The following is an 18,815-nucleotide window of genomic DNA, read 5'->3' as shown; positions in this document are numbered from 1 at the left end:
AAGAGTATCGCAACAATAAGTTGAAGATACATTTTCTTTTTTCAAAGACTAGGGGCGGGGAAAAAAACAACAAAATGCTCCCTCCTCTTCCTACGAGGCCTTTCATAAGGTCTGTAAGATTTATTGAAAAGGTGGAAGAAAAAGTCCTATGACAGAATAGTGTATAGAAGTTGTTCACTTCATACACACCACCAAGGGCCTTTCAGTATCTGAATTTTCTTCCCGTGGCCCCCTGTACCCTGCACACTTCCCTCACTACATCAAGCTGCTCGTCAGCTGCAAAGATCTAATTCTCTCACAATAAACTGAAGAGCAAAGGAGAACATTTGACAAGGTTTCAGTGTACAAGCAGAATAATGCACTGCCTCAGCAACAAAGCCAGTATTTGTCACCCCCACTCATAAAGGCAAAGTTAACGCCTAAATAGGACACATGGCAATGCATATTATCTGCTGTGCTTCAGACACATTTTCCTCATTAAAATGTGGGAAGGTATTTCAAAGATACTTGGTGGAAATATTCTTCTCCTGGGTATTAACACAACAAAATAGAAATCACAAGAGTACAATTTACTGTTTTCACAGGAGCTACACATGCACAATTACCACACAAGAGACCAGCTTGATGTGCACATGAGAGGGACAAAATATAATGAGAAGTTTAACTGTTAATGACAGCAGTGTAGAGGACAACACATTATTTCTCCTTGCACGGAGCAAGAACAGAAAAGCCTGTTTTGAAATAAAATTTTCCCCTTAAAGTCCTGAAATGTAACACCGCTCAACACATTTAAGCCACCTCCACGTTTAGATTAACTCCTTTTGTCAGCACACTGGTTATGTGGTATGAAGTGATACCAGATGTTCTGGTTTTAAATGCCTCACTCGAGTACACTTACCGTGACTCTTATGAGATGCTGAGTGCACCAAGGCACTCTTACAAATCATATAAACTTTGTGCTCTGTTAGCAAGTATACCTGCTCTCCCCTGACAACATTTGCATCCTCAGACTATCACAATGTGGGCATTTTATCCACTGCTGCTCAAGAAATCTTCACTAAGCCTGAAAAGAGTTATATTCCAAGGAGCTTCGTGCCCTTTAAACTTACCAGCGCACAATAATGCTCTCTCTTCTGAATTTAAGCACAGATTGTATGTCAGAAGTTCCCCTCTGGGTTAGAATCATGCAACTCATTGTACATGAAGATTAATAGCATATAAAACAAAGCTGCCTCTGTCTTCTCTATGGTTCAAAGTATCCATGAAGACATCAACCAGTATTCAGTTCACACACTAACTCTCAGAGCCAGCATAATCTGATCTAATTTTTTAGGGAAACAGGTCAAGGAAAAGTCAGCTAGATTAAACTTCAACTTAAAATTCCATTTTAATTCCTTTGGAGGACACACAAAACACAATAGAGCCTGAAGGACACTATATCCCAAAATCTGTCCTACAGCTCTGCAATGTCAAGAAACTGTACAGAGAACAGCAGGCAGAACACATAATCAGTGTGTTATTCAAAAAGGGTAAAGGAGAGGGGTGAAAAAGCACAAGAGGTACCAGGAGAAGCACAATATTCACAACTTAAGCAACCGTAGACATTTTTAGCCCCTTCACTGGTACTACAAACTACTCAAATATTGTGGAAATTGATAGCTTTCTTTCAAAGAGTGTCAAAAGTTGTAATTTTTAAAAGTGCTTAAGCAAAAATTTGCAAGATGAGCCTCAAAAACTGATTTTCAGCAACCATGGTATCTTATTTTATTTACTATGATCAAACACATCACCCCAAAGGGCTCCTTGCTCAAGAAGCCAACCAGGCTTTCCCTACCCATAGCTGGGCATACAGTCCAATCTCTCCTACATGTTTACAGCAAACATGGCTGGTCATCAGAAAATAAGGCACAAGCAAACTAAATATCACCATTATTGGCAGAGTAACTATTGAGAAAGAATTCAATTATTATGCTAAAGTGTTTTTAAAAAGGCAGACTCCCATATTCTTACCTATATTTTTGTAAATAAATGAATACATAAACCCTCTAAATACCACTGGTAAAAATGCTACACCATCACTAAATCAGGGATGATGCAATGAAGCTCAAAGTAACAGTCTTTGATTACATCAGTCGTCTCTGACACAAGGGAAATGCCTGCACTATGGCCACACTGGTGCTGGAAATGCACAAACACAGACAAGGCCAAAAACTTCTAACCATCTTCTTGACCTATTTATGTTTTACCCAATCTATGTTTGCATTTAATATAAACAAACTGACAAAGATATCTTAAGGTTTAACTTAAGTTCTATAAAAATTTTAAGAAGCACACCTAAACATATACTCAAAGAATCACAGAATTAAGCAGCTGGAGGAAATACCACCTAGCATTAGAAGATCATCTTCAGTATTAACATAAAGTCCAAGAATAGTTGGGGTTGGAAGGGATCTTAAAGACTATCTGGTTCCAGCCCCTCTGCCATGGACAGGGACATCTTCCACTAGACCAGGTTGCTCAGAGCTCTATCCAGCCTGGCCTTGAGCACTTCCAGGGATGGTGTAGCCACAACTTCTCTGGCCTCCAACCTTCATCTGAGGGTTTGATGGCCTGAAGATTCAGATATTCCTCCCCCACTGTTACTCATGAAGGGTTCTGCTGGAAGCTGTAGCAATATTCATTAACTACAGAATGGCAATTTGTTACTAGTATTAAGACTTTCCACATTACCAATTATGAAGATAAAGGTATAGAAATCTAGTCATTTTGAAAAGCCTTGTATGTAACTTTTTCTACTTTCTACAGTATGTTAAAATTTTGTGCAATGCACATAAGTGTAAAAAGAAATCTTATGTAGTGGTAAAAAATGAACCATCATTCCCATCAATGAAAAGACAAAAGCACTGTACATATTAATGCTTTAGCATGAACAGCATGAAGTTAAGCGTCCAGTTATATCACTATGCAAGTCAGCCAACTCTGTGTTCCCCAACAGCATTACTGGATGTAATTTGCTGAATGCAAACATAAATGCAAGGTTAGGGGTTTAAAAAAATTCATATTGGTGCATCAGTATTTAGTCGGATGAGGAATTATTTTCATTTACTTTTACCCTCCTTCCTAGAATAACCTCATGCAGAAGATTTGCAGAGAATGAAACACTTCTCTAGTAACAACATAATGTCTTGGGACTACTCTGAAGGCAAAAGTGATTAAAAAAACCCCATTTATTTGGCCTAGCAGCCAACATACCTTGCTAAAACATCCCCATTTCCCATCTCACATCTGTTACTTTCTCAGAAGAAAGTTTTCAAGTTCCATATACCCATTATCTACATACCAGTGGTCAGACACAACCCACAATTCACAGATGGACTACTGGTGGGTTTGAGTATTAGTTAAATTTCTGAATTACACAGCTTTCCATGCTCATCTAGTAAAAATGTTATTTACCCTGCCTGATCTTACACCCCTGAGTGATACATCAGTTCATTTCTGCCTTCACAGTTTTCTATCTTGCCTGATATCACTACTAAAACTGTGAGAACTGCAGAAATATGCCAAGGAGGCCCTTGGTAAGAGCAATATTAGACAGTGCAGTAGGGTTAGAAGCTTCACTAAAAAAAGCATTCTAGAAAAGTCTCCAAGCTCTGACAGAAATTCAGAATCTTCAATTAACCTGAAAATATCTTTCAATTCAGAGCAATAATTATTTCTTATGCTCTAAAATCCATCAACTTACAGTTTGAAATTTATTGCACTTTACTGAAAGAAGAGACTTTAAGGTCAGTGAACCAAATCTGATTAATTTCAGAAGCTCAATTTCAAAAAATACAGTTCCCACTGTAGAAGTTCTGGAAATATAACAAACCAGAGTCCATCAACACCTCTTGCAAATAAAAAGGGTAAGCACATTATGGCACTGTGTCACGTTTATTTCAGACAGCACATGATAATCACAGTCACAGGATTGTAAAGGTTGGAAACGACCCTTAAGATCACCAAGTCCACCTGTCAGCACAGCATCACCACCATGTTCACCATTAAACCATGACCTGAAATGCCACAACTACACGTTTTTCTGAATGCTCTGAGAGATGGTGATTCCGCCACTTCCCTGGGCAGCTCATTCCAATGTTTATTAACCACCCTTTCAGACAAGAAATTTTTTCTCATGTCCAACATGAACTCCCCCTGGTGCAACTTGAGGCCATTTCCTCTTGTCCTAACATTTGTTACCTGGGAGAAGAGACCGACCCTACTTGGCTACAATCTCCTTTCAGGTACCTGAAGAGAGACACAAGGTCTCTCCTCAGACTCCTTTTGTCCACGATAAACAACCTCAGCTCCCTCAGCTGCTCCTCATCAGACTTGGCCTCCAAACCCCTCACCAGCTCCACTCCCCTTCTCTGGACACGCTCCAGCCCCTCCATGCCCTTTGTGTAGTGAGAGACCCAGAACTGGACAAAGCACTGGTGGTGTGGCCTCACCAGTGTGAGGACAGGACAGTCACTGCCCCGGACCTGCTGCACACCCTGTTTTAAATAGAGGATGTCACAGGTCCTCTTGGCCACCTGGGCACTCTGCTGGATCATGTTCACTGGCTGACAATCAGCACCCCCAGGTCCTTTTCCAAAGGGCAGCTTTCCAGACAATCCTTCCCAAGTCTGTTCACTACTGTCAACACAAACTTTCTTTGGGACACCTGAGTGGAGAAAACATGACTGACTCTCTATTCAAATTTGTGTAAGGGAAGCAAAGGCAACACGATGTAATGTACTGCTCTCATCAACTGATCTTTTTGTCACAATGGCCAGAAACAAATACATGAAATCTGATATCTCATTTAAAAGAAAGAGTGCACTACAAATGTGAGCTTCTGGAGGATTATTTTTCACCTTGCATTTTCTAATTTTTTAGAAAGACAAGACCACCTACACTGGAACCTGCTTTCACTGTAAGTTTATTCATTAAGCAGACAACTCTTCAGATACAGCATTGCTATAGCAACCAAAGCTCCATGTCAAAAATTAAGCACATGGGATACTTTGTTTGCTGAACAAACACAATCTGGATCAGCCCAACTGCTTCATGACATACTAGTGACATATTAGGAGTTTCCATAGTACGTAACTAAATACACATTATCCCTCAGAGCTGCACAAACCTTTATTACACTGCACTTCCCTGCTCACCAGGGACGAGTTAACACAATGATCTCTAGAACAAGCACAGGCTGCCACTACTAATTTTTATTAGTAAATACACCCAAAGCAGATCACAATGTGGCCATAGGAGGAATAACAGATATTTCATCTTTGTTTATTGTGTGGCTTAAACTGCAATACACATTCATTCAGTAACTCAGAAGACAACAAAGACAACCAGCTCCAAAAAGAGAGCACATCAAACATGGTTTATTTAACAACATCAGCAGCTCTGGACCCACATGCAACCAGTGCCTTCTTAATGTGTTGTAAAAGCAGCTGGGTAGAGTCAATTTCCTTTGATGTTGTGGTCATTCCTGTACTCCTACACTGGATAAAGAACATCCCCTTTTGTTTATTGTGCCTTACAAAAGGCATTCCTAATTCAAAACTGCCAATATATATAACTGTGTGCATAGATAATTTCTCTGCTATAAATCTCTCAAAAATTAACCAGAAAACAATACCATGTTCTAGCTATCAAAACCAGAATGAATTACTTTAATAGCACTAATATTTTAAGAAGTTACATGAAATTTGGCCATCTTACTAGTTAGGATTTCATAGTTAGCTTTAAGTCTTGACATGGCAGTACTTCTAAATTTATTATTGTGTTACCTGAAAAGCTGCACTTGATCTAAATAGAAATTATACTATATATAATGAAAAAAAGGAATAATCACATCAGAATAATAAAAAAGTTAACTATAGGATGTTGTACTGTACCAAATTTAAAAAGGAGGCTCAAAAGTAGATATTGCTCTATCATTACGTGTTGTGGTTTAAGGTAACATCCCTCATTACAATATGAGACTTTTTTTACTTCCCTGTTTCTCTGAAATAACAAGCTTTCCAACCACACCTTCACATTCTCACAGAGAAGACTGACACACCTGCTATTTTGCATTCACAGACTCAAAAGCAACCTCCCTAGCAGGGCTTTGCTTTCTAAGGAACCCATTTGAAAGATCAATTGTGCCACTGCCAAAGATGAGGTGCCAGTAAATAGGACATCCCTGACTTCCCTGAATACACTGGAATTCATTCCCAGTAATCACCCTAACAAAGTGACTGACGAACTCTTGTTACTTTGTTATAGCACACATGACACATTTACATCAGTCAGATATTAGAAATATTTTAGAATTTCTGTAACACATTTGAAGGACTTGCAACAGAAGCCCCTTTGTCTACAAAGCCAGCAAACTTAGGCAACATTTCTCTTCATCAGATGCCATGAAGTTTATGAACCACTGCAATGTCCTGAGAACACTTTGTGTAGGACTCATCTTCAGCAGGTGAAAAGGTGAAAGGTTTCACCTTTCCTTGCACTGACTCCATGGGAGAGGCACGACAGAGCTGTACCAGATACACAAAGGAGAAAAAAGCATAAAACAAAAAGTGCTCAGGCACTTGGACTGTCAGGAGACCATCAGGGCCACTCACAGTAGATCTGAATCAACAGCAGCTCACAAAGCAAATCACACATCTGATAGAGAACAGTTTTTAAACATCTGTTCTCTTTATTTCATTACAGCAGGAACAAAATAAATCAAATTTAATAGTTGTTATCAAAGTCCAAAACTGATAAAACAGCTTTTATACCCAGACAAATAGAATTAGGGCTACAACCTGTATCCTGCTCTTACTGTTCCCTTTTTCATTGTTCTCTTGAACTTCCTAATGAACAGCCACACACTCAGACTGTCTCTCAGACACCAGCCTGCAGCAGGAGCAGCCTGATATCCACTGCTGGATTTCTGGGGCATTTCGGTCAGTCAGTTTTCCTCACTCCCTGGAAATGCTCTGTGCACCAAAGCCACGGACTCACAGACAGCTGGACAGAACAGTGCAGAAAACTGCAATTCAGATTTTCTCTTTCACAAGACCTGCTATACACAAATAAGGTATTCTTCCTCCTCTCAAATATTTACTCTACTGTATAATAACTACAGGACAATGACTGAAGACTACCAAGAATAAATGCCAAGCAGGGTTCAAAGCTGGCCTCAAAACTATGATATTCCATCCCCCGACCAGGATAGCAATTGTCTCCTTCATGCTTCAGCTGTACAGTGTTCTGCTGACTCTTGACAAAGACAATGAACTAATAAACAATTCTATCCTTAAGGAGTAACTTTTTCTTTCTATGTCATTAACATTTGACATTTTAGGAAGTAACTTTTTCTTTCTATGTCATGTCCGACTGTGTAGGACATGACCAACACAAAAAGAGCCAGCAGCAAAGCCAAGAATAAGCTATAGCAGATGCTTTTCCACTCGAGGCCTGCATAGATTGTCTGTACTGGGATGGCTCGGCTCTCTCCTACCTTCCTTCACCTCGCCAGGTTATTTTATTTCTCGCTGGGCAAAAGCAGTTGGTGCTGCAGCCCTGGCAGAGCCGGCAAAGAGCACAATGGGAAAGGAAAACCCGCCGTGCTTGTCATCTCTTACACCCGCGCAGCTTTCTGAGTACGAGTCTGAGGTATGAAAGGCGGAACCGGCAGACCCGGGCACAGGGGCGGCGGCGCTGAGGGATGAAATGAGACACTGAGAGGCAATTTACTCTGTCCTGGCCCGGCCCTCGCTCCCACCGGGCGGGAGCCGCTGGGACGGGCACGGGGGAGCCCGGCACGGGAAGCTCGGCAGGAGGACGAGGCCTCCCGTGCCCCTCAGGTCGGTCCCGACCCCGGCCCCGCCCCACGACGGGCCCCGCCGGCGGCTCCACGCGGCCGTCCCGCCCGCCCCCCGCCCGCGGCGGCCCCGAGCCCTCCGCTCACCAGCCCGTCGATCTGCACTTGCTTGACAGCCGAGTCACCCGCGGCGGCCGCTTTGCCTTTGCCCTTGGCGGCGCCGAAGCTGCCGCCGGCAGCGCCCGGGCCCTCCTTGCGCGACGCCATCGCTCCCCGCACGGCCGGAAAGGGAAACACGACACACAGGAAGCGGCCAAGGGCGCGCGGGGGAACGGCCCCGGGCGGGAACGGTGCCCTGGCTCGGTGTGCCGGGGCAGAGCCGTGCCCTGTGCCTTCCTCTCCAGAGTCGCGGGATCGCTAGGGTTGGAAAACACCTCTGGGATCACCTGACCGCTCACCACCTTGTCAACTAGACCATGGCCCGAGTGCCACGTCCAGTCTTTCATTAAACACCTCCGGGGATGGTGACTCCACAGCCTCCCTGGGCAGCTCATCCCAGTGTTCAACAACCATTTCTGTAAATTCTTCCTGATGTCCTAAATGAACATCCCCTGGTGCAGCTTGAGGCCATTTCCTCCCATCCTGTCATTTGTTGCCTGTGAGAAGAGACCCGACCCCCCGGCGAAACCCCCTCTCGGGAGGCCATGGAGCGACCCTGTCCCCACAGACTACCCCAGGCCTCACACCCCCAGCTCCGCACGGTCTGTCCAAGCTCCAGGCCCGACCCAGCTCCGCACGGTCTGTCCAAGCTCCAGGCCCGACCCAGCTCCGCTGCCCTTCCCAGAATTCACTCAGCCCCTCCATGTCCCTCCCGCAGAGCGGGGCCCACACTTGAGCCCAGGCTTTGAGGCCTCACAGTGCCCAGGGCAGGGGCACAGCCTGAGCATCAGCCCAAAATCCCCAAACTGCTCGTTCAGTTCTCAGGAACGAGCTTGTGTTGTAGTCAAAGTTCACTGTTGGTTTTGCTTTGCAGCTCTGTTTTGTTCGAGGTTTGTTGTTGTTGTTTCTTTTGAGCATTTCAAACCCTACCCACTCTGGGCTGTGAGAGGCAGCTCTGCCAGACCCCAGAGCTGTCCAGGCACCACCAAACATGTGACCTCATCAACATTTACATTTTCAACAATGTAGTTGACACAAATTTTTAACTATGAGAGAGGAACTATTTGTCACCACCAATATTACGATGTATCTGCATTTTCCAGCAGACACAGACCCAGCATTTACCTGTTCCTATAAAATGGTTCTAACATCACTCAAAATATTCCCTATCAGCTGCCCGCATTGGTGCTGGAACTAATTCAAGCAAAGACTCCATCCCAACAAGAGAAATCATGTCCTAAATGCCACTGATACCACTGACTAGACCTGCCTCTGCTCTGACAACAAACCTGGACTGTCAGCTCTGCTAAGGGCACCTTGTAATAGATGTCTAAAAGTAGGGGGAGATCAATCCCACTTTACATCGGGAAAAAAAATTTTTTCCATTGGGAAAATACTCTTAAATGGAGGTTGAAGGGGAAGTCTAGAATGCAGCATCAGTGAAGTCAAACATGCTTTGTTGCCCAAGGAGACTGAAGTGCATGTGCAGCAGGTGTTGTCCTACAAGCAGTTTGCAGAGAGGCAACAACAGCCCCAAGTTTTGGGGCACTTTGCCGTGGCCAGTGAGCTCAGCCATCATGGTGATGTTGCAAATTTGAGTCCCACACTCAGCAGGTTTCCATGACTGAAGGTTCAGTCCTCTTGGCATTGCCTTTTGAATTTTTTCTAGAGAACAAAGTTGTTTATTCAATATTATTATTTCACTTTCCTGTTATACTCACATGCATATCCAGTTTCAATTTACAAATAAGATCAAATAGTTTTAATTAAAGAAAACTAAGATTAGGAAATAGTATTATGATAATATAGTAGTTTTCAACTGCAGTCCGTGGAGTGCTGGAGATCTGTGGGCTACTTCTAAGATGTTGTTGAAAAGTATTTAAATAGAAAAACATACCTTCTGTCAGTAAATGCACAGTGCTTTACCACTGGCAAATTCGTATGGATCTGAAAAGGAATTAAAGCTCCTGGGATAAGACAAATGTGATACATTTTTCCTGCCTATCAAGTTTTTAAAAAGAAAGTCAATGTAATTTAAAAAAAATAAAAAAATCCCCAACAACCAAAAAAGCCCAACAAGTAGCTACAGCACAGAACATCAGCGTGTTCAAAGACGTTGCTGTGGGCACCCAAAATAGCCCTCTTCAAGGGACTGGCATAAGGCTTACACTGCTTAATGCATGCTAGAATAATTCAGTCAATTTGGTTAATTATGATTAACATGAAAAATGAAACACAAATATCAACTTTCTACTTTACAGAACTCACCAGATCACTGGAGGCAAGAGATCATAAAAAATCTCACCATTGAAAATACTGAATTCTTGAAAGGGAGGCCATGCAAAGGATGTCAGAGTGAAGAATTTTAGTAACATTGCCCAAGCTACCCAGAAAAACCACTAAACAGAAGACTTCTGTCCCAAAATACATTGGAAAATTCATAGTGTGCACAATCTCCATTAATCATTTTTAAATTATACTCTAAGTCATAAGACAGCTTGAACCAGTCAAAACCCTTTTATTCCCCAGTTCTGCTTAAGTAAAAACCTCAGTGAAACTGAGATGTGTCATCTCCCCCCACAGCACCTCTGCACCATATCAGGGCTATGAGCAGAACTAGAGTTGCTAAATGGAAATTATCTGATTAGGGTTCAAAGATATAATCCATTCCAAATCGTCAGAGTGATTTTACCTCAAGGGCTAAACCAACTAGAATTTCATTTGTGTGTGCTGCAGGCTAAGACCATGCACCAGAGAAGGGCTAACCTGCAATGACTTGTTACCACTTGGTAAATGGGTCATGTCTGAATTCTGTGTTTTTCTTCCCTACCCTCTCAGCTAAGCATAATGAATACTTTAATTTCATTATCACAAAGTGTAAAGGAATAGGGAATAATCACTTAGGATATACATATAGCAGTCTGTACTTGCACTGAGACACAACAACACCCCAAACACAAACTTGCAGTAATAACTACAGTTGCCTAAACCAACAGTATTATGTAAAGAAAAAAAAATGTTTCCAGCAAAATAATCTCCAAATCTCAGTGGCAAAAGATTCCCCTAACAATCTTTAAATTGCCTTGGAATATCTTGCAGTCTTACAGAAGTTTCAAGTTGTTTTCTGAAAGACGTGAGATATTCAGGTTTCAGCTTTCAAACACCATGGAACACAGGCATGTGGTACATCTTCATGTGACCCTTTTCATTGCCAACATAGGAAAGTTCCTGCAGCCAGTTGCTGCTTAAAAATGAAGTAAGAATCTAACACCACTTCTGTGTAAAGTCAGGCTTGTATTTGGGAGGACTGTAGTGAATTTAAGGCTGTTCTTAATCCTACGTTCAAGTAAAAAGACAATTATACATAATTCTATGCATGTCATGGCATCTGCTCCTTTTGAAATCCCTTTCTTATTCACAAGACACGTTTAACAATAGCCTGTCATTTACATACAACCCTCATAGTCCCATAGGGAGAGTGAAAACTCTGATGACAAGAGGTCCCTCTATGTATCTGTGGTGGGTTGATCCAGGTCAACAGCCACACACCCACTCAGCCTCTCAAAGACCTGTGAATCCCATTTCCCAAGCCACAGGACAGACAAGATCTTTAAAATGCTCAATCTTTTCTTTCCTTTGTTTCCACACACAATCCCCAAAAAAGGGGTTCAGAGGAAGATACAACAGGCACCTCAGGCCTCTGCAGCAGATGCAGTTTTGCCATGTGTGTGCTTGTGTAACTTTGTTGAACCAACAGCTGCAGTTGCACTGAGCAGCACTGTGTGCCACGTGCAGGCAATTCCAGATTCCGACTCCAGCCTCAGGAAGCAGCGTTGTGTATAAGCCCTGTGTAATTCAGGGGCTCCAGTTATTTGTATTCTGCTGACCACAGCAGTTTAAGACTCAAGGAAATGAAATATCCCCAGGCATATCAACCCTTGCTAAGGAAGGTTCTCCCTGATGAATGAGGCCGTGCTCCTCACCCACTGTGTTCAGATACCAGGGATCACCAACTCACTCACTAAGGTCAGGCCCTTTGCATGCTTTTTTCTACAGTATCTACAACATTCTGTTTCACTGCTAAATAGTCATCTTCTGATGTGTCAGATATTCAATGCTTACGACTTTCCACAGAGTAGCTCAACAGGCAAATTTAAGATCAGGTTACATAAATTCATGGGCACTTTGTGCCAAGGAATTTTTAAGTACTGTAATTTCGCATGAGGCTAATTGTGATTTCAGAAGTTATAGGTACCAATACTGAAGTCTATGCCACATTTTTTCTAATATTCTTTAGGAGAATCAATGTGAAGAAATTGGTTTTATTGGCTTTTTTTATTTGAAATAGGAAATGGAAAGTAATAAGGTGCAGAAGTGATAGAAAAATGGTAAAAGTGGGAGCTGCAACAGCATAGAAACCCCCAGGGAAAAACATCAAATGCAATAAAGGAACTACGGGACCAGAATCTAAACTTTGAAAATTCAACTTATCTTCTGTAAGAACGAAGGTTTCAGAAGCCATGCATGGTTTCAGCCATGCTCTTACACAGGCAACCTTTTAGCATTTGCTGGGCTAAATGTAAAAGCACCATATTAAAAATGGACAGTAGCATAATAAGGTATTTCTGCAAATGAAGGAGATATTAAAAAATATAAGCTCTTCCCTTGGGAAAGTTTGGCGGTTTTTTCACTGCTCAACATTTTTTCTCTACTTTTTTCCATAACTGTTTTCCAATAAGTGTTTTTAGTTACCTTCAATTCACTCTTTTTATGTTCCAGCTGTTTATAGCTATTTTTTATTATTAGTGGCTCATTTACTATAGCCTCAAACCAATTAGCATACTATTAACTGAAACAAAAAATGACAAAGGAATTAACGATAAAATTGCCTAATTGAAAATGCATTTGATAAAAAAAACTCAGACACTTTAAGTGCTAATTGTGGTCTGTAAAACAAAGAGAAGTTACTTCACAAAGTAGTTATATGTTTCTAAGCAGAGCCAGACTCTTCCTACAGTATCAAGTTTGAAAATTATGTAAGTGTTGAGAGCATATATGATTTATCACCACAATGTAAAGATTCTACTTCTCTGTTCCCAGTTATCTGATTTCTCCCTGAAATCAATGAAAGGGGGGAAAGGCACACATAGTGTCTCAGGCACCTGAAGTGAATGCTCTTGCACAGATCAGAATTTTGGCCATAAGGTTAATTTCTTGTTGGAGGTAGGCTTCCCACAGAATTTCTCTTTTGATGTCCCTTTGTTCAGCCTTCTCTTCATAACCAATTAATGCACCTTCTGATTCTTCATGACATGCAAGCCATCACATGCCAAATATAACAGCCTTCTCTGAGGAGAACAAGAAATGAGGAAACAATGAAAGCAAGCATACCAAAATCCAAAATGTTTTATGTCTTTCAAGCTTCTTGTCATCTCCAAGGGAAAACAACGTAGTTGTGTCTCGGTTTGAGGGGAAAAAACAAAAATGTTTTACCCACAAGCAGGGGAGGGGCCTCCTCCACGATAATCACACCACTCTATCAAATTTAAGAAAAGGAATTTTAATACAAGAAGGATAACTGCTATATATATATATATATGTAAACAGACTAGTGCAACCCACTTCCCCAACACCACAAGAGAGGAAAAAAAAAAAAACAAAACCAAAAGAAACAAAACAACAACAAAACCCAGCAGGTTTTTTTCTCCGGGAGAAAAGGTTATACTTAAGTGTCCTTGTCACAGCCCGGCTGGCTGCAGAGTGAGTTTCAGTCCCTCTCCAGCGAAACAGACGAGCAGTGGGCTTTCAGATGGACTCAGTCTCTTCCCCCTGTGTTCCCCGTCCAAGAAGCAGAAAGGTACGAGCAACCAGCAGCAAATCCAAGGCAGGTAGCAGCAACAGCACGGCACGAAAAGTAGTCCGAGGTGGGCAGCGGCAAGACAGCCAGGAAAAACCCCAGCAGTAACCAGCAGGGCAGCCTGCCTCCTTCGAGCCCCCACTCCCCCATTCCGCCGAGCCAAGACTCCGGAGAATATCCAAAAAAAAAACCAAAAGAGACAAACCTGCCCCCACCCCAGCGATCAACAGTTAATTGCTTCTTTTGTTAACCGCTGGCCTGGGCAGTTAAGTGGCAGGGGAGAGAATTTACATAATAATCCCAAACTACAACAAGTTGTTTAAGAGAAATAAAATGGTCTTCTATTTACTTTATATCAGAAGTACTAAAGGGGGGAGAGGGATGTTCTGCTCAATATAAAGCAGCAAGCACAACAGGAGATGAGGTGGTGCAAAGCATTCTTTCCCTCTATCCACCTAGCACATCAGGTATAACATGATCAGGGGTTGGTAAAATATCTTCCTCTCTCATGTGTTCTTCACAAACTGAAGTTACAATTCCAATCCCGAGTATTCCAGAAAGACATCTCATTTTTCTACATTATGGCACTTTTACATCCCTCAAGTGCTTCTCCAAGCCCTGTGAGTACAGAGGGAGCAGTACAGCAGCTTGTCACATGTGGTGTGGAATGGTAACTAATGGTGCAGATCCTGAGGAACAGGGCAGGGAGGAAAGGCTGCTCTGAAAGGATGGCCTTGTGTGTCCCTACAGCAGCATGAGTCCAGTTGTTTAACAAGAAAATCTTAAAGAGTTGCATCAACCAAAAATGCTGCATAAACTATATGACATGTGTCAGTAATGTGTATCTATTCAGACAGACTAAAGATGTAGTTAAATTGGGTAATTTTTTATTCTGTTCATCTTTCATGTGAATATAGCTCAAAGTCAGAAGAGAGAAAAGCTGGTATAGCATTGGAGAAGCTGTCAAGAATCCCACCAATTATTTTCAGCCCTATAATTTCTTTCAGCTCCAGTAAGAAAGGTAAAGTTGCCTGCAAAACCTTAGTTCTTCAGAGCATTGTCAAAGTATGTGCTGCTATAAACAGTCACTTAAAACCTGCATTGGTATTCTCTGTATTTTATTTCTTACCCTTGCTAGCCACCAGTATGTAGTGAAACTCAACATGCCAACCTCTACATTGAGTGTGTGCTTCTCATGATACACAATTTAAAAGACAGTTAATGTGGGACACACAGTGATGGGCAGTTATGATACATGAACCAGAAGTAATTTTCTCACTAAAGAGCATAGTAACAGTAGAGCCAGAAAAGTGCAGAAAACTTTGTCATACACAAAATTCTCATCTGCTGAGATCATACCAATCCATAAAGGAAAAACAGAGCTTGTCGCAGCCATAGTTATTATAAATCCAGATGCTGCATTCCCATGAGGTAACAGAAAAATAGACACTGTAAAAGATGGATGTACATGATGAAGGTTAAAATTCAAAAGCTCAAGACCAGTCCCAGGGCAATGAAAGGAGGAGCCAGTAACAAATAATATATATTCTGATAAAAATAATTTAGCACTAAATGTTTCTCAATCTTCTTCTATGGCCTACACATACCTCAGAAAAAAAAATACACCTAGGAAAGTATTTTCAGATACACTCCAACAATGTTTTACTAGCCTGTGTTTATTATAGTTTTGTTTCCAAATGTAATTGAAATCCCTACCCTTTTATTTTTTGTAAATCAGTTCCTTTCTCACATTTAAGCATGGGGCTAAGACTTATTACAGATAACCAGAGTACATTTGCCCAAAAGAAATACATTCAGATTTAAAAGCTCTGACACAGGACAAGTTTGGGAGAATCAGAAGCTGTTTTCTCCCCAGGTTACAAGCATTTGCCAAGTGCCAGCTATTAAGGGAAATCCTTGTTACTAGGTGTACATCAAAGCTCTCTTGATAAAGAACAGCTTTCTCTTCAAGTAAACCATGTCACAGCACTTTTGTTACTTAATTTTACTACTATATTACCTAGCATCTCAAAAACAGAGTTGAACTCATATATGCCAAGAGATAGTCTGCTCTGCAAAGACCTAATTTTCTGCTGGTGCACATTTTGTGTGCAGTGCAATTGGTGAAGCCTGGTGTCCTGGGATGCCTGGCTCACCTTTGTGCAGGCTTGGAAGTTCAGCATGAAGCTCTCCTCCCACTTTGGATATAGAGAAAGAAAGTATTCTTCTTCAGTGACACCTTCTTTTCACAAATACTGTGTATTTACCGACAAGGTATTAACAGTAGAATATAAGTATAGTGTAGTGTAGTGTAGTACAGTATAGTATAGCATAGTACAGTACAGTATAGTAACTGCTTTGTTAGATCAGAACTGTACCCTAGACCTGTATCTGTCCAGCAGCAATCAAAGACATCTATTCCTGTACCGCACTTCTCTGCACTGCTATAGTACTTTTATAGACATTACTTTTAACATTTAAAATTTATTAAAAAGAAACTTTAAAAGAATCGCATAAAAGTAAAATTTACAGAATGGTACTGCAAGGAGTTTATCATCCAATTAATCCTATCTTGCACAACGAAGGAGAAATCTATGCTGTTTTGCCTTCTAGACAGCCTTCTGAACATATTTGACCATACCCATCACATTACAACTTGCCTGTGATGATAATATTTACCAACTGAATGTGGAAAGAGTATCTCATCACAATGGTATTTAACACTCTACTCTGGACTACATCTTATTTTGCACTTAGTTCAAAACTTAGTTCAAGCTCTCAGTTACTTGTTTTTCCTTTTTATCTCCATTCTGCAATAGCAGCTGTTATCATTGCAGATTCATCATTCTAGCTGTAAGATGTGGAAAATGTTTTTAATATGGAATAACTGCCTCTCTTTGGGCAGTTACTTAGTTGTCATCACACACACACCCTCAAAAAACATAAACAAAAAACCAAAACCTCACTTGAGAGAAAAATAATTAATCTAATAAGATTTTACTTTAGAGTCTTGCTGAGTGCTTTTGTCTAATATTTTAAATAATGAAACTCTGCAGTTAGATGGAAGAATTGGGTCATCATAGCACTATGGGAACACGTCAGCCACAGGACTGAAGTTTAACAAAGACCTTTATATTTAGGACTAATGAATTCAACATATCACTTAGCTCATAATAAGGCACATATCCTTGTATGTCCATAATACTGATAAGCATGAGCAACTGTCCTCTGAAGACAGCTGGAAAGAAGGATTTAATGGCAGAAAAATACTGTCAACAGGAAAATTGGATCCCATGGAAAATATTCTCAATCACCTGTTGGTTTGAATTTCTAGAATAGTAATCAAATCCTTTATTTTTCAGTTTCTCTTAACACTAACTAACCTGCTTAGCAGCACATATTTTCCATGTCTATTTGCTGACCTTAGATGACCTTAGAGCAGCCTGACTGATCACAGCTAACTGGCAGGCATTTGCCTTGTTTTTGCTCACAGTACAGTTGTCCCTGGCAGAAATATGTCTCCTGCAGAACCTGCATAGCAAGACAGATGTCTCCAATTATCTTTTGATGGTGTTAAGGTATCACATCCCTTTGCTTGCCTGAAACAGGGGCATAAAGTTCAGGTTTTTAATGCCAGATGTCCGGTGTGCTCGTGTTTTCTGTTGGACAGGGAGGAGTTTGTGCAATAGCTTTTTGAGTGACAGCTGTTTCCCCAGATTGCAGTGAAATTAAACTGTTTGTCATGGAGAAAAAGAAAGAAAATAAAATTAAAGAAAAAAAGTAATATTAAAATGCAGAATATGTGCTTTTCATCTCCCATTTTGTGCACATTGAGCTTAGGCTGATGTAGCCGATATAAGCAAAAGCATTGAATAAGCTTTCCTAAGTATTCCTAAACCATCCTAAGCCTTTCAGGCAACTAGTGAAAGGATGTAGTCTTTAGCTGCGTCAGGGGAGGTTTAGGTCGGACTTCAGGAGCGATTTCTTCACAGAAAGGGTGATTAAGCATTGGAACGGGCTGCCTAGGGAGGTTGTGAGTCCCTGTCCATGGAGGTGCTCAGGGAAAGCCTGGACGTGGCATTGAGAGCCTTGGTCTGGTTGACAGGGTGGTGTTCGGTCATAGGTTGGACTCGGTACCTCCAGGGTATTTTTCAACCAAATTGATCCTGTGATTCTGTAGGCTGATGTGTTATTAAAGTCTCTGGGACAGCAATTGTAATTTTATCATTACAGTAGACTAGGAACAAACAAGCAAACAAATCAAAACCAAAAAACCACAAACAAACAAAAACAACCGGTGTGTTTCTGCTCGTAGCAAAGGGCAGGAGCCAGCACAGCACGGCAGAGCGCGGGGCAGTGACCCAGTCCTCGGGTAACCCCTCTCGGCGGCGGCCCCTGTCACAGTACCGCGGGGTGGGGGAGAGCCCCCAGGGCGGCCCGGCCCGGCTCTCGGGAACGGGGGGAGAGCCTCCAGGGCTGGCCCGGCTCTCGGGAACGGGGGGAGAGCCCCCAGGGCTGGCCCGGCTCTCGGGAACGGGGGGAGAGCCCCCAGGGCTGGCCCGGCTCTCGGGAACGGGGGGAGAGCCCCCAGGGCTGGCCTGGCCCGGCCCGGCCCGGCTCTCGGGAACGGGGGGAGAGCCCCCAGGGCTGGCCCGGCCCAGCCCGGCTCTCGGGAACGCGGGGAGAGCCCCCAGGGCTGCCCCGACTCGGCTCGGCTCGGCTCGGCTCGGCTCTCGGGGATGGGGGGAGAGCCCCCGGGGCGGGGCGGCCCGGCTCTCGGGGGCGGGGGGAGAGGACCCAGGACTGCCCGACCCCGCTCTCGGGGGCGGGGGGAGCGCCCTTAGGGCTGCCCGGCCCGGCTTCGGGGGCGGGAGGAGCGCCCTTAGGGCTGCCCAGCCCGGCCCAGCTCTCGGGGGCGGGGGAGCCCCCAGGGCGGCCGCGGGAAGGCCCCGCCCGGGC

At 42.6% G+C, this 18,815-nt stretch overlaps 1 protein-coding gene across 1 annotated transcript in view; it reads right to left on the bottom strand.

The window, feature by feature from the left end:
* The window catches only part of EIF3H (eukaryotic translation initiation factor 3 subunit H), an 87,985-nt gene extending 79,853 nt beyond the window's left edge, over nt 1–8,132 (bottom strand). Inside the window, exon 1 of the mRNA XM_071553951.1 lies at nt 7,988–8,132. Coding sequence (XP_071410052.1) covers nt 7,988–8,107 — 120 coding nt within the window. The 5' untranslated portion in view covers nt 8,108–8,132. The remainder of the gene's footprint in view (nt 1–7,987) is intronic.
* Between the last annotated feature and the right edge of the window lie 10,683 nt (nt 8,133–18,815).

This window comes from Pithys albifrons, chromosome 4 (assembly GCF_047495875.1).
Source record: "Pithys albifrons albifrons isolate INPA30051 chromosome 4, PitAlb_v1, whole genome shotgun sequence".
NCBI lineage: Eukaryota > Metazoa > Chordata > Aves > Passeriformes > Thamnophilidae > Pithys > Pithys albifrons.
The sequence above is the reverse complement of the archived record's forward strand: the minus strand, read 5'-3'. Positions and strand labels throughout refer to the sequence as shown.